Source organism: Mastomys coucha, unplaced genomic scaffold (assembly GCF_008632895.1).
Source record: "Mastomys coucha isolate ucsf_1 unplaced genomic scaffold, UCSF_Mcou_1 pScaffold21, whole genome shotgun sequence".
NCBI lineage: Eukaryota > Metazoa > Chordata > Mammalia > Rodentia > Muridae > Mastomys > Mastomys coucha.
This window is the reverse complement of record NW_022196904.1, coordinates 46921475-46937290: the sequence shown is the minus strand read 5'-3', so window position 1 is coordinate 46937290 and position 15816 is coordinate 46921475. Positions and strand designations below refer to the sequence as shown.

The 15816-nt window shown below is 40.4% G+C and overlaps 1 protein-coding gene across 1 annotated transcript in view; it reads right to left on the bottom strand.

Moving 5' to 3' along the window:
• Positions 1 to 4584: 4584 nt before the first annotated feature.
• Positions 4585 to 15816, bottom strand: part of Oca2 (OCA2 melanosomal transmembrane protein) — a 272921-nt gene continuing 261689 nt past the window's right edge. The window contains exon 24 of the mRNA XM_031386823.1: positions 4585 to 5121. Within this exon, the coding sequence (XP_031242683.1) occupies positions 5037 to 5121 (85 nt within the window). The 3' untranslated portion in view covers positions 4585 to 5036. The remainder of the gene's footprint in view (positions 5122 to 15816) is intronic.

The following is a 15816-nucleotide window of genomic DNA, read 5'->3' as shown; positions in this document are numbered from 1 at the left end:
CTCCTCCCCAATTCCTTCAAGATCCTCCCTACCTCCCCATCCAGGCTCTTAGTCTATGTCTTTTTATTGGGAATTATGACTACTAATTGAGAATTATCAATGAGCAGTGTTAATTGATTACTTTTGTTGTTATTGTGTGTCCCCTCCCTTTGATTTACTGGTCTGTAGTTATTTGATCCTTTTGTTTTCTTGGATGTGGCTAACCCCTTCAGGATCTTCTCACATCTTCTGTAGAGCTGGATTTGTAAATAGATGTTGGTTAAACTGGCTTTATCATGGAATATTTTCTTTCTCAATCTACTGTGATTGAAAACTGTCTAGGTAAAGTAGGCATCTCTGGTTTGTAGAACATCTGTCTCTACCCTCCTGGCTACTAGAGTCCCCGCTGATAAGTTAGGTGTTACTCTAATGGGTCTGCCTTTATATGTTACTTAGTCTTTTTTTCTTTGAAGCTTTTAATATTTTCTTTGTTCTGTATGTTTAGTAATTTGATTATTGTGTGTAATGGTGACTTCTTTTCTGGTTCTATTTGGTTTTATGTATGCTTCTTGTAACTTATTTGACTCCTCCATCTTTAGATTGGGGATATTTCATGGTCTTGTTGAAAGTATTTTCTGAGCCTTTGACCCATGTTTCTTCCCCATCCTTCATCCTATTACTCTTAGTGGTCTTTTTATAGTGTCCCAGATTTCCTGGATATTTTGTGCTAGAAGCTTTTTAGATTTAACATTTTTTGACAAGTGTATTAACTTCTTCCATCATGTCTTCAATAACTGAGATCCTTTCTTCCACCTCTTTTTTCAGTGGCTTTCTTTATTTCAGGCCTGACCACTCTGTGCAAAGGTAGGAAGCTGCTGCATAGTGACACTGATTTATAACAATCATTCTTGGCATGTTCTGCTAATGGTTCCATGACCCAGATTTACTGGGGATCTAATATCAGAATCACAATGGCTATCTAGTGAGCAAAAAAAAAACTTCAACAAGTAAATGGGAGCAGAGAACTGTGTTCCCAGTATGGGAAACACCTGGAGGTCTATTTTTCCAGCAGTAATAGCAACAGCAATTAATAAGGAACTTACATATAACCTGCTTTAGATCTCATCTCTCTACCTAAAATTGTCTTTTTCCATTTGAAATAAAAGAAGTGAAATTATGATTATTTTAAATGTAGTTTGGCTATGTTTTTCTTTTAAGAATTATCTTTTAAGAGCATTCCATTTGATCATGTAAATTATTTTGTAATAGCGAAAGAAAATGATGGTCTAATTAGATAGAGTAGATTATAGTTCTATTCTTTCCCACTCTGTATGGTTCAGGATCTTAAAAGCCCTGGAAATGGACAATAGAGAACTATGAAAAATAGATGGAGGAGGTGAACCCAGAATAGATTAGACCCAGAACAAAAGAGTCGTGGGACCTCCATACCCTCTACCAATCTTAGGGAACAGCCCAGGTTTGGTGCTACCCAGTCCTACTGAGCTAGAGAAGGTAGCCCAAATTGCTTCCCTCTACTCTCTGGTTGAACATAAGGCTACCTATAACAGCAGGAAAGCTGGAACAGACAGAGGGAGATCAGCTGAAATCCCTACTGACTATGAGTGGTCTCCTTCCTCACCTAGTTCAGAAGTCCCTTTTCCAGTCTAGAGAACTGACCATGAAAATATACACCAGAGGATCCTGTCCCAAGATTGACTGATATATGAAATACTGACCATTCTACTTACACATCAGGAGCATCTTACACACAGCATCTGAGAGCACACTTAGAGCACAGCTTGGAGTAAAGCCAGAGCGGTTTTCTCACTTATCAGGGAAGAGAGTGCATTCAGGCCCTGGTGCAAGCAAATATAAAAAGTTAGCAATAAGAATTTTCCCTCTCTGAGGGTTTCCACCTTGTTCTCTATTTCTCTAGTGAAATAAGATTGGCACTAGAGCAAGATGACATTAGAGATGAAAGAAGTAAGAAGAGTTACAAAGTGGCACTGAATAAGAGGAACATGAACTACCTAGCTGAGCTGAGTCCCTTTGACCTGACAGCCATCTGGTAACTGCACCTGAGCTTGTTGCTTAACAATACATACAAATTTGCTGAAGGTCTACCCTCTGCCCCTCTCATTTTCTCTAGGTCTCTTCCACAACACCAATACATCCTTAATTATGTCTGCTTTACACATAAATTATTATGACTACCAAAACACTCCATGATCTCTCCAGTCTGTTTGGAGTGGTCAGGTGTTGAAATCAAATGGTTCTATGCCATAGGGGAGGAAACAGAGGCTCTGAAGAAGCTAAATGCATACATGTCTTCATGCAACTGGAATTAGAGATTTAGTGTCCTGATCTGAGCATTCAAAAGGGAAGTCTAACATGTAGAGTAGGAATTGCTCATTAATTCTTGACATGTAGAGAAAGGCCTGAAAAGAATTTTGGTGGTGTACAAACCTCTCCCAGTCCCACAAGAGAACCCAGAACTTTGTCTTGTTATTAATATAGGTGCTGTTTGAAATGGAGACCATCATACACTCAAATCCTGAGCACTGATGTGCTTTGGGAAGTACTGATGCAGTAGTGGGCTCATGTTCCCTGTTCTCTGCGAGCATAGTGAGACCCCCAGGTGGTTGAGGCCAGAGAAGTCTTCGTCCAGATGAGAACTAACTTACTCAGTCTTACCATGCAGCTTCCTATAACTCAGGTGCTGGCGATGACCCTTTCTCCTCCCTTATAGGGCCCATTGTGTCGCCTCTGACTAGCCTGGGTACGTGTATAGTGTCATGTTTGGAGCCTCTGGGAGAAAAAAAAATATATCACATGGTGATACAGCAAGCTCAAGAGCAGGGAGGGTCAACCTTGATCTTTTATTACAACCTGCTTTTAAGGGAACTAAAAGGCTGTTTCCACGAGAAGAGTGTAAACCCTTCCTGAAAGTATTTCCCTCACCACTAGGCCCCGCTTCTTAAATGTTCTACTATCTACAATACTACTACACTGAGGACCAAGCTTATAACACATGAGCCCAGAGAGGAAAAAAAAAAAAACTACTTCACATATTTAAACAATCCATAGCAGAATATAACCTAGAATAACTGGCTAGAAGTATGAGAGATATCAGAGATGCTTGCGATGAAGAAATCATAATTTATCTGCTACTGACCAAATTAGAGTTGTATGTCAGAATAGAAGTAGAGAAAAGATTGTGGGAGCTAACAAAATCAAATTTTAATGTTGGGGAGACCCTGAAAGGGTCTGAAGAGAAGAAGGAGAAAAAAAAGAGTCATGAGGGAGGCCTAGAAGAAAAGAAGGAAAAGGTGAGGAGCTGATGAGGGTGTGGCTTGAGCAATGATGGAGAAGAGGCATTGATGGAAAGGAGCAGAAGTGAGCAGGAAGCAGAATGGGGCACAAGAGCATCAAGGCCACATCACGGCATGCAGAAACAGGGTGGACCAAGACAATGCTTTCAGTGAAAGAGCAAAAGAACTCAGGCTTCCATGAAGCCAACAGGAAACAGATGGATCAACCAGGAGATATGTTTCCTCATGGGTTAGTCAAGGTACTTGAGGTGAGTTGCAAGCATGTAAACATATGGAGTGCTGAGACCAGATTTTAAAATAAAATCCAATGCATCCTACCATTGTTTTTAAGACATTCAGAGACAATGCATGACTCCTGAGGAATCATGTTCGAAGAGGAAGGGATTCCCATAAACCATTGGTTCTCAACCTTCCTAATCCTTTGGCCCTTTAATACAGTTCCTCATGTTGTGGTAATCCCAAGCCCTAAGATTATTTTGCTGCTAATTCATAACTGTAAGTTTGCTACTGTTATGAATCATAATGCAAATATCTATGCTTTCTGATAGTATTAGGCGAGGCCTGTGAAAGGGTGGCTAGACCTCCGCAACCTGTGGGTTGAGAACCACTGCTATAAACAGTGGCAGTGTTTCTGGAAGGAAGCATTTTGCCTCTTCATGAAAGCATGTTCTGATCTGCAGGAAAGCCACATCTACTCTGAGAGTGTCAGCAACAGAAAAGAGAACTAGAAAAGTCTCCTAAATTACACTTTAGTGCTCTAAGCTCCTTGAGCCTTTTTAAATTAGAAGCCCTTCCATGTCAAGTCCCTGATGGACACCCTCAAGTCTCATGGTTAGACATTGATAGCTGAGCACTCAGGGAATGCCTCTGGGCACAGCAGAGGCACTGACAACTGAAGCACAAAGACATCAGCATAGGCACAGACTCTCTCTGGCTCTTTGCTCTCAGTCTTTCTGTCTGACATGGGTGGTACACAAAAGGACCACACCTGGAGATGTTACTGAAACAGCTGGAGCCTCACAGGGAGAAAAGAGAACAGAAAGCATTTTGATCAAGCTTCAATGTAACTGATGTAAATAGCACGTGTCATTTTCAAAATAGAAAATTACTGCTCTAAGCCACTAATATAAAAATGCTATTTAAAAGATACTTTTGGTCTTCTGCAAATCAAACCTCTAGACTTTTAAATACTAATTTTAAAACTCTACAGAAAAAAATAAAAATGGATAAAATGCAGGTTGATGTAATTGAAAACACTATGGCAAATAAATTACCAAATCTTATGTCAAGGGATGCTTTATTTGTTAAATACACAAAATCTTTTCTTAACACTCATCTGTCTCTCCCCAGAAAAAAGACATATTAAAGGGATATACAAACTGAATGCTAACTATTTCAACATGTAGGGTTAAGAAAACGTGTATATCTTAGAATTGACAACTAAAGGGGACAGCTACTTGGGTGGATTTGCACCATTTCTCATACAGAATTAAAGGAAATATTTTCAAAATATTCAAATTTTCTGCTTGCAATCTTGGTAAGTTGATTTGTATTTCTCAGTTTTTTTGTCTACAGGAAGAAGATGTAATACTGTTATTGACAAAGCTTTGTTTCCATGTATAGCATGGTGAGCTCATCCTTTTCTTCAGAGGTGCTGTAGGGAAGCCTTCCACCTGATGCTGGTGATGATCAAGTTTCTCTTGGCCAGCAAATGATGGCTGGCTGTTAATTCCATCCCACCACAACATGAGCAATCAGGAGATAACACATCCCAATGGTGCAGGACATGAGCATCATGGGGAAGCCCAACCTGAAAAACAGAGACAGGTTAGGACTTCTGGTATGCAGAGAGAACTACGAGATGCAGACTCTTTATATGTTATGTTATTGCAAAAATATGTGGCCCCAGAATCTTTATGTGAGGAAAATTTGATTTTTCGTTCAGGTTGTAAATACTTTTGTCATAACTCATATGGCTAGGTTCTGGAAAACAGACTAGATCAGTGAGGGAATTAAGAAAGGACAGGCATACAGACACACAGGAACGGTGGGATTAGAGGAACCACAGACTCTGCTCCACCAGCAGTGGCTCAGAAACTCTGTGTGTTTATTTTTTACATCTGAATATAGGAGAAAGGTTTATTGTATGCAGCTGAATGTAGATACCAGTTTATTGTATACACTTGAAGAAGGAGATGGGTTCAGCTAATACTGGTAGAATGTAATCTCCCAAATGTGGTCTAAGAACTGATGGAGCTGTGATGGTTTTTAATCTTTTTCTGATGTTCCATAAAATTTTCCAAGTTTTAAGGTATGACTGTTTATCTCCAGATTCTATGTGGCCTGTGGCTTATAGCCAGTGCCCAGAGTTATACATGCACCACTCCCTTTGCCTTGATTCTCATGTATCTCATGGTAATGTTCCCTCATTTGATGTGTGAGTTCCTTGCAGTCCAGTGTCTCTGCTTGGGTACCAGTTGTTCGGATCTACTCAGCTTAGGGACTGGCCCAACTGGGGCCATAGGGAATAAAGAAAGGATAGACACACAGAGATTCTTACAGATCAGGTAGGCTGTGTGCTCTGATAGAGATGCACTAGAAGTTCTCTGGAAACTGGGTGTGTTTATTTTACACATCTAAATCCATGAGGCAGGTTTCTGTATATAACTGAATGAGGAGATACTGTTATTGTATACAGCTAAGAAAAAGGAGGCAGGTGGATTTAGCTAATCTCAGTGGGGAGGCCTCTGTAGGGAGCAGTCTGAGGCTGTAAACATCCCAGAGGAGGAAGCTGGGGCCTACATTTTCTGTACACACTGTCAACATCCACACATGACTGGGGAAGGTTTGGGTATTTCCCTAGACCTGATCCAGGGAAGGCTCTGTCATTTCCATGAGCCTGGGCACTGCAGTGTGTTCATTTCACCAATACACATTCACTTAAGACTCTGTCTACTACTGTCTACTCCTCACATGTTTTACATAGTGCCACTATTTAAATCTCTGGTACAACACTTGTGGGACTTGTGTAAAAATCTGGGCTCAATTTCTACCATCCTTCTCCCTCCAAAAATAATCTCTGGATGTTTCCTTCAGCTGTGTCAAGTTGCAATTGGCATTCTATAGACTTCCAAAAAAAAGTCACATTTTCATCAACTCATAAGGTCTGTTTCACTTAAATCAAGGGGGTTTGAAAGGTAGCATTGGGAGATAAGGGCACTTCTTGTCTGAAGAAGGTAACAGACAACATGGCTTTCCTCTGCATTTGTTGAGATATATATGGGATGTGTGAATAGGTATTTAATTATTTATGAAGGCTATTATGAGGAGTCATGAGCTCTCATCTATAAATCTCAACTAACATGAACCACTACTGCTCCTGCTTCTCCCTGCAGAATCTGACTCATACCCTATGACAGGGTTCAAGAGTACACAACGCCAGAGAAAGGCTGCATGCTGTTTTAACTTCTTTCTGGTTCTGTGACAAACACTATGTAGGACTAGAGACAACTTGGGGAGAAAGAGTTTATTTCATCTTGCAGTCTGCACTTCACCAGCTAGTAAAGCTAAAGCAGGAACTCATGTGAGAAGATTTAAGCAGAAACCCAAATGCTAGAACACTATTTACTTGTTTGTTCCCTCTAACTTTCTCAGGTATCTTTTTTATACAGCCCAGGGCTGCTTGCCTGCCTAGTGATTTTGCTCCTACAGAGGTCTGAGCCCCTCTACACCAATTGGGAATCAAGAAAGTGACACCCCCCCCAGACATGCTTAGAACACAGTCTGATAAATTCTGCAGTTGAGGCTTCCTTTCCACAAGTCCCTCTAATCTGTGTCAAATTGAGTAGTAAAATCCACATCTTGTCAACTTGGCACACAAACACATCACTGTTAAACCATAACCTTTTCTTTCTTGTTTGTCTCTAATATATCAGACTCAGATTAATATCGCAATATAAAACACTGTCCAGCTTTGAAAAGTCTGACAACCTTTTAACATGTCAGTACTTTAAAAGTTCAGGATTTCTTTAAAAATCCAAGTCTCTTAACTTTGGACTCCTGTAAAAATGAGAAGTAAGTTAAGCACGGTTCTTGTTTGTTTGTTTGTTTGTTTGTTTTTATATCAAAAGGGAAAAAACCTGTATATAAAAACAATTATTTCAACTCAAACTTAGTAGTTTAAAACCAGATTCTGATACTCAGGGTCTGATATCTGGGACCTACTCATGATCTTCGAGGCTCCAAATGGCTTGAGTAGCCCTACCTCTCCAGCTCTGCCATACAAAGCACATACACAATCTGCCTGGTAGATTCAAGTGTCAGATTATACTCCACATCAGCCACTGTCCTTGGTAGTTGCTCCATAGTTCTAAAATCTCCAATAGCCCAAAGATTCCATTATATGTGAGCTGCACCTCCACCAATGGTCTCACCAAGGATCACTTTTGGAACGCCAACCCTGCCATCTGGTGGAAAGCTTTAGCTGGTCTCCATGACCCCTTCATACTTTCCTGACTGCTATTTCCCCTTCTTCATCTTCCTCAAATCTCTCCTCCTGCAACTCCTTTCTCCCCAAGATCCACCCCCTCCTCTGCCTCCCCTCAGAAAAAAAAGCGGGCATCCCTGGGACATCAACCAAACACAGGATACCAAGCTACAATAAGAACAGGCATGTACTATCACAACAAAGCTGGACAAGGCAACTCAGTGGGGGAAAGGGTTCCATGAGTAGGCAAAAGACTCAGGGACAACCCCTGCTCCCACTGTTAGGATTAGAACAACAAGCTCCTAAGCCACAACATATATGTAGAGGACCTAGGTCAGACTCATAGAGGCTCCCTAGCCTCCGAGTCCCCATGAATCCCAGTCTGTTGATTTTGTGAGCCATGCTCTCATGGTGTGTTCCTGACCCCTCTGGTTCCTCTGTTTCTTCCTTTTTCCTCCTTGGCAGAACACCTCGAACTCCACCTAATGTTTGTCTGTAGTACTCTGCATCTATTCCCATCAACTGCTGGATGAAGTCTCTCTGGTATATCTGATGCCAATTATACTAGTCTCCTGTCCCAGTACATCCTGCAGGCATGACAAACTGTAGGTCAAAGGTTTTGTGGTTGGGTTGTTGGTGTTCCAATCCCTCCCCTAAAGTCCTTGCCTGGTTACAAAATATGGACGGTTCAGGCTCCTTGTTCCCCATTACTAGGACTCTTTGCTAGAGTTACTGTTGTAGATTCTATGGGGTTTCTATAACACCAGATTTCCACGTCACCCCTGCAATGCCCCCCTATTTCATTCATTTCTCTCATGATTTTCTTCCTCAATTCCCCACTCCCACCTGATCCCTCCTGTTCCCAGCCCACCAAGCCTCAGTCTACCTGAAAAATCTATTATATTTCTCTTTCCCAGGAAGATCCTTGCATCCCTCCACCCTCATTAAGACCTCATTTTTGCTTAGCCTGTCTGAGTCTGTGTACTGTAGCATGATTGTCTTTTATTTTACAGCTAATATCCACTTATAAGTGAGTGTATCCTGTGTTTGTCTTTCTGAGTCTGGATTACCATTACCTCACTCAGGAGGTTCATTAACTTTTCTAGTTCCATCTGTTTGCCAGCAAATTTCATGATGTTATTGTTTTTAACAGCTGAGTAGTACTCCATTGTGTAAATGTACCACATTTTCTGTATCCGTTCTTCAGTTGAAGGATATCTAGGTTGTTTCCAGTTTCTGGTTATTATGAATAAAACTACTATGAACATAGTTGAACAAGTGGTATGATAGAACATCCTTTGGGTATATGACCAAAAGTGGGACATCTAGGTCTTGAGGTAGACCAATTTCCAATTTTCTGAGAAACTGTCATATTGACTTCCAAAGTGATTGTACAAGTTTGCACTCCCAACAGCAGTAGCGGAGTGTTCTCCCTTGTTTCATCCTCATCAACATGAGGTGTCACTTCTGATTTCATTCTTAGTCATTCTGACAGGTATAAGATGAAATCTCAAAGTCATTTTGATTTACATTTCCCTGATGGCTAAGAAAGGTGAACATTTTTTTAAAAATGTTTCTCGGCCATTGGAGATTCCTCTGTTGAGAATTCTGTTTAGATATGTACCCCGTTTTCTAATTGAATTATTTAGATTGTTAATGTCTTGTTTCCTGAGTTCTTTATATATTTTGGATATTAGACCTGTGTCAGATGTGGAGTTGATGGAAGTCTTTTCTTATTCTGTAAGCTGCTGTTTTGTCCTATTGACAGTGTTCTTTGCCTTAAAAGAAACTTTCATTCTCATAAGGTCCCATTTGTTAATTTTTTATCTTAGTGCCTATGCTATTGGTCTTTAGTTCAGGAAGTTGTCTCCTATGCCTATGCATTCAAGACTATTTCCCACTTTCTCTTCTATCAGGTTCAGCGTATATGGTTTTATATTGAGGTCTTTGATCCACTTGGAGTTGAGTTTTGTGCAGGGTGATAAAGATGGATCTACTTGTACTCATCTGTATACCAGCACCCTGTTAGACCAGCAGCATTTGTTGAAGATGCTGTCTTTTGTTCTGTTGTCTATTTCTGGCTTCTTTACCAAAAAATCAGGTGTCCATAGCTGTGTAGATTTATGTCTGGGACTTAAATTCCATTCTATTGATAATGGGTCTGTTTTTATGCTGTTTTAGCAATTCTTACACATTATTTACCAAGCCCTGCTGCTAGCTTGATCTGCTGCCTTGGTCCTTTCAGACCCCAGCTGGCCCAGAGGCAATACTCCTAGATTTCACCTCAATGATGCTGATCTCTTGGGAAGCACAGCTGATTTCTCAGTGCCTGCTGATGATATCCCTCATCTCAGAGATTCAAGAACAATTCACTTCCAAATTCCACTTATAAAATATATATTTACTTTTAACTTTTATGTGTCTTTTGTCTGCATGGTTGCCATGTAGCACGTGCATGCAGTGCCCATGGGGGCTAGATGAGCGCACAGGTGCCTCTGGAATTAGAGCTACAGAGATAGTTGTTAACTGTCATGTGGTGCTGTCAGCCAAAGAGTAGCAAGTGCTCATAACCATTAAGCCATCTCTTTAGCCCCTTTCACTGGTTCTTAATTCAAATATATGCCACACAAACAGCCCAGATAGTCCCCCCAGTAAAACTTCAGAAACCATGTTTCCATTGTCTGCATTGCTCTCAACATTGTTATCTTCCAAGCTCCCACAGAACAGCCTTCTGCACTCCGGATGCTCAGTTATCTTTCCAAAGCAATGTTCCACATGTTTTCACAGCCTTTCTCCCAAACAGCAGTCTGGGCTGTCAGCACAATACTCCACTCAATTTCTATTCTTGTTTTCCTTCTGTTATTGTTTGCTCTGTGCACGGATAAACACTGTCCTAAATAACTTGAGAAGGATGGGTTTACTTCATCTCACAGGTTATAATCCACCATAGAGAGATGCATAAGGAACTCAAAGCAGGCAACTGAAGCAGAAACGATGGAGGAACATTGCTTATTGGTCAGTTTGCCCCTGGCTTGCTCAACTGTCTTTTAAAAATACAGATTAGAACCACTGGTATAGGAAAGGTACTACCTACATTAATCTGGGTCCATTTACATAAATTAGATATTAAGAAAATATCCTGCTCCCCAGACATGTTCACAGGCCAATCCAAGAGAACGATTTTTCAATTAAAGTTCTCCATTCCTGCGTATCTCTAGTTTGTGTCAACCTAACAATAAAAACTAACCAGTATAGACAAGAACATGAAATGTTTTTGACAAGGGAAAACCTAACCACACAGCACACAGGTGTCTGTTGGAAAATAGAATGTAGTTATGTTATCCTCAAAAAGTAGAGAACAGACTTTTGGTTCTGAAGCAAGATAAAGAAGATACATTTCTACCTGTCATCCCCCACCTCCCAGCACAGCCAAGAGTAAAGGAGAAGCCTAGTGGTAAAAGAACCTGAACAGCAAGGTAGCTGAGAACCCTAAAAAGAAAATGGCAGGCAGTGCGTTGCCTTCCCCCATTCTCTATGGACCCTTCTGGGAAGCTGGCTCATGGGAAACTCAATGGCCAGTAGATTCCCAAGAAAAGGGGCCCCCAGGAAAAGTCTGCTGTAGCCAAAGGAACAGAAAAGGGGGAGTATAGGTAGACAGTAACTGCTGAGAAACAGGCAAGTTTTATTAACTAAATCTTCATTCTGCTTCTTTGGCAAAGGCAACAGAGAAAGCCAGAACTTCTACCCCTCCAGGCTGTGCCGGATTATCCTCTAGGGAGTCCATAGAGAAGCATGAGGAGCCTGGATTTTCACCCCTCCTTAGATGCAAAGAGGTCTGTGGCTTTCCAGCTAGAAAGGCTAGGAAGGGGAACTGCAAGAAGTAAGCAGTTCTTGCTCTATAACCTGCCAGGTGTGGTAAAGCCATGCTCCCACTAGGTCAACAGAGCAATAGGGATTGCCTGGAGAGAAAAAAACAATGTAGCCCTCCACCTGGTGGAGATCCTGGGCGAGGGCAGAATGACCCCACTTAGCAGGAAAATGCACTAGCATGAGTTGAGGTCTAGCAAAAAAATGTAGGCTTCGAGTGCACCTGCCCTGTCCTCACCAGTACTGTCATGACCTTCTCAAACTGAAGGTTTAAAATAGGATGAAGACATGGTACTAGTCACAAAAATGCTTCTCTTCAAATGAGGAAAAGTATTAACAGGTACCTCTAGAGTGATATAGACCCTGAAATCATCCAACAGACATTTTAAATGGACACCACAAAACCTACTTAGGAAGCAATTACAAACACTTGAAACAACTGAATAAAAGTAGTTTCAAAAAGAGCAGCAGCCCATAAAAGTTGGGCCTGGAGAGTTTGGAAATGAAATGACTTCAAGACAAAGCTAACTGATGGGCGCAGTAACATAAGAGAACATGTGAGAAAAGATTCACAAGCTTGAAGATATCTTGAAAAGAGAACAGAATATCATTTACCAGAGAAAAGCAAACTAAAAAAAATATAAAGTATAAATCCTTAGGGCCCCACATAACAAAGATCTAACATGTGTCACCAGAAGGAGAACAAGGGAAGAGGGGAAAAGGGTATTCAAAGAAATAACAGCTGAAATTCACCACCCTGGAAAAGAATATCATTTTAAGACCTATAGGTTAGGCCTCCTTTGGTGGTTGAACAACTCTTTGAGGGTAGGGGGACACCAATGAAAACACAGAGATTTATACTATAATTCATAACAGTAGCAAAATTACAGTTGTGAAGTAGCAATGAAAATAAGTTTATGGTTGGGGGGTCACCACATCACGAGGAACTGCATTAAACATCGCAGCATTAGGAAGGTTGAGAACCAGTTCTCTAAAGACTTAAGTGCTGGGTCCTTTTCTAGGTTTGAGCTACAGGCAGAAGGTGATTTTCTCATGAGAACCCAGCACCTCCCAGAGCTCCCAGAGATTAAACCACCAACCAAAGAGTGTACATGGAGGGACCCATGGCTCTAGAGACACATGTAGCAGAGGATGGTATCATTGGGAGGGGAGGCCCTTGGTCCTGTGGAGGCTTGATACCTCAGCATAGGGGGATGCTAGGGCAATGAGGAAGGAGTGGATGGGTAAGTAGAGGAGCCCCCTCATAGAAGCAGAGGGAGGGGGGATGGCATAGGGGGCTTGCGGAGGGGAAACCAAGTAGGAAGGGGGAAAACATTTGAAATGTAAATAAATAAAATAACCAAAAAAAGAGAAACCAGAAGATCAACAGAAAGTAGCACACATTCCTGAATCCATTACAAATCCCATTTGTGGATGAAGGAAAAAAACAGAAAGGGCAACAGATGACAAGAATGTTCCTGAAAGGGTTCTTCAAACATCAGGAGACCACACAAGAAGAACCAGGGGACCAGGAAGGAATATAAAATGAAATAGTTAAACATAATAGTCCTTCTTTTCTTCAGTTTTCAAATGCTGTTGGGCCCTTGAAGCAAAAAAAGATATAAGTAGCTAGAAAGGAGTTTAAGTGTTTAACCACATAACCATGTAAGTTTAAGGTGATGGATATACTAATTAAGTTGATTTTATCATTACAGGATGTATATACTCATGAACACATAAATATGCTCAATTTATGTCAATTAAAAATCAAACAAAATTAGGATGCATTTGTCTGGCATACACAAGGCTCTGGATTCAATCTTCAGTACTACAAAGAAAAAATGAAATTAAAATATCATTACTCAAAAAAAATCATTACTCTGTCTGCTATGATTCTCAATGCATATAAAGGAATAGTTGGGACAAATGTGTCATAGATGGGAGCACCAAGAGATTTAAGGGAAGCTAGATTTTCACATGCCCCAGGATGGTGAAACAGCCAAAGCAAGCATATATGAGTATCTACTGCTGGCAGTATAGACAGAGCATGCATGAAGATGCATAGGAGCTCTCTAAGAAAGGCCATGCAACCCACCGGAAGGCAGAAAAAGAAACTAAAAAGGAACTTCAAAGAAAACCAACGGAAAGCAAAAATAAAATAGTACATATGAACACTACCGATCACTTACTGCCTTAGGGGTGACAAGCCTAAACGTACTTATTAAAAACATGTATTATACAGTGGCATCTAAAAGCCCTATATTCTATCTATATGAAATTCACTTCAACTATAATGGGGTGGATTGGCTGAAAATAAGAGGATACAGAAGAGAAAGCATTCACTAAAAGAAAAAGAGTGGCTATATTCATATCCCATAAACTTAAACTCACTCTGAAGATAACAAAATGCTTCATGCCAGGCAGTGGTGGCGCATACCTTTAATCCCAGCACTTGAGAGGCAGAGGCAGGTGGATTTCTGAGTTCAAGGCCAGCCTGGTCTACAGAGTGAGTTCCAGGACAGCCAGGGCTATACAGAGAAACCTTCTCAAAAAAAAGAAAAAAAAAAGAAAAAGAAAAAAGAAAAAACGAAGCAAACTGCTTCGAGCCAGTGCTTACACCGAAGCCCACGGTTCCTACTTTAGTCATCCTTTACAAGGCAAAGGGGAATGATGTATATTGATGGAGCATCTGATCTACTAAGAGCTGTTCTAAATAAACATTTTACAAATAGAAAACTCAGAAATACATCAAATACTAACAAAACCAACAAGAGAGAATGACAAATATGTCCATGGATTTGCGTATGTCAAACCCTCATTATACTTGAACACATATAACAGTAAACTTGCAAGAAATCAAACAAGACTTCGGCACCAAGTATTGTCCAACAGCCAGACATTACTGGTACATTACTGGCCACATTCTACCCAGTAAAATCAGGCTATGTTTTTTTTTTTTTTCTAGCATCCACAAAGAACTTACCAAGATAGATGATATTCTTTTTTTTATTAGATATTTTCTTTATTTACATGTAAATTTCTCCATTCCCAGTTTCCCCTCCAAAAAACAAAGAAACAAACAAAAACAACAAAAACAAACCCCTGTTGCCTCCCCCTCCCCATACCTGCCACCCCACCCTCTCCCACTTATTGGCCCTGGCATTCTCCTACACTGGGGCAAGAATTTTCACAGGGCCGAGCTCCTCTCTTCCTATTGATGATCAAATTGCAATCCTCTACTATACACATACTGCCAGAACAATCAGACCCCATGTGCAGTCCTTGGTTGGTGGTTGAGACCCTGGGAGCTCTGAGGGTACTAGTTAGTTCATATTGTTGTTCGTCCTAAGGGGCTGCAAACCCCTCAGCTCCATTGGTCCTTTTGATAGATGATATTCTAAGGCATAAAATAAACTTGTCAAGATTCAAAATTATCACTATCATACAGAATTTGGGGTTATATACAATTAAATAGTAGAAATGTAAAAAATAAAATAAAAAAGTCCAGGTAGTCAACAAACATGCTTTAAAATAATCAACATGCATAAGATTTAATATGATAATTTTGTATAATATCACTGTGCTAAAGCTCTTAAGATCTAAGAGTTTTCTCACAGTCTTTAGGGTTTCTCATGTATATTATTATAAAGTCTCAATTAGAGACTGCAGTTGTCTTTCTTATTTGTATACTGTTTGTATCTTTTGCTTGTGGTACTCCTCTACTTAAGACATCAAATACTATATTGAGTAAGAATGGAGAAAGTGGGGTTGCTCTTCTGGAGGACCCAGGTTCAATTCTCAGCACCCTCACAGCTGTTTGTAATTCCTGTTCCTGGGGATCTGACACAGACATGCATGCAGTCAAAACACCAAAGCACTCAAAATTAAACAAACAGAAAAACAAATGAAAGTGGACAGAGTGGATCCCATTTCTTGTGCCCGATCTTTGTGACATGTTTCAGTTATTCTCCAATTACTACAGGTTTGTCATACAGGTTTATTATGTTGAGGTATGCTCTCTTCATCCCTAACCTTTCCATTATTTTGATCATGAAATGATGTTGTCAAAAGTCATTTCTGCATTTATTGAGATGCTCTTGTGATTTCTACACAAAGCAATTAATTACACTTATTGATTTATGTGTGTTAAAC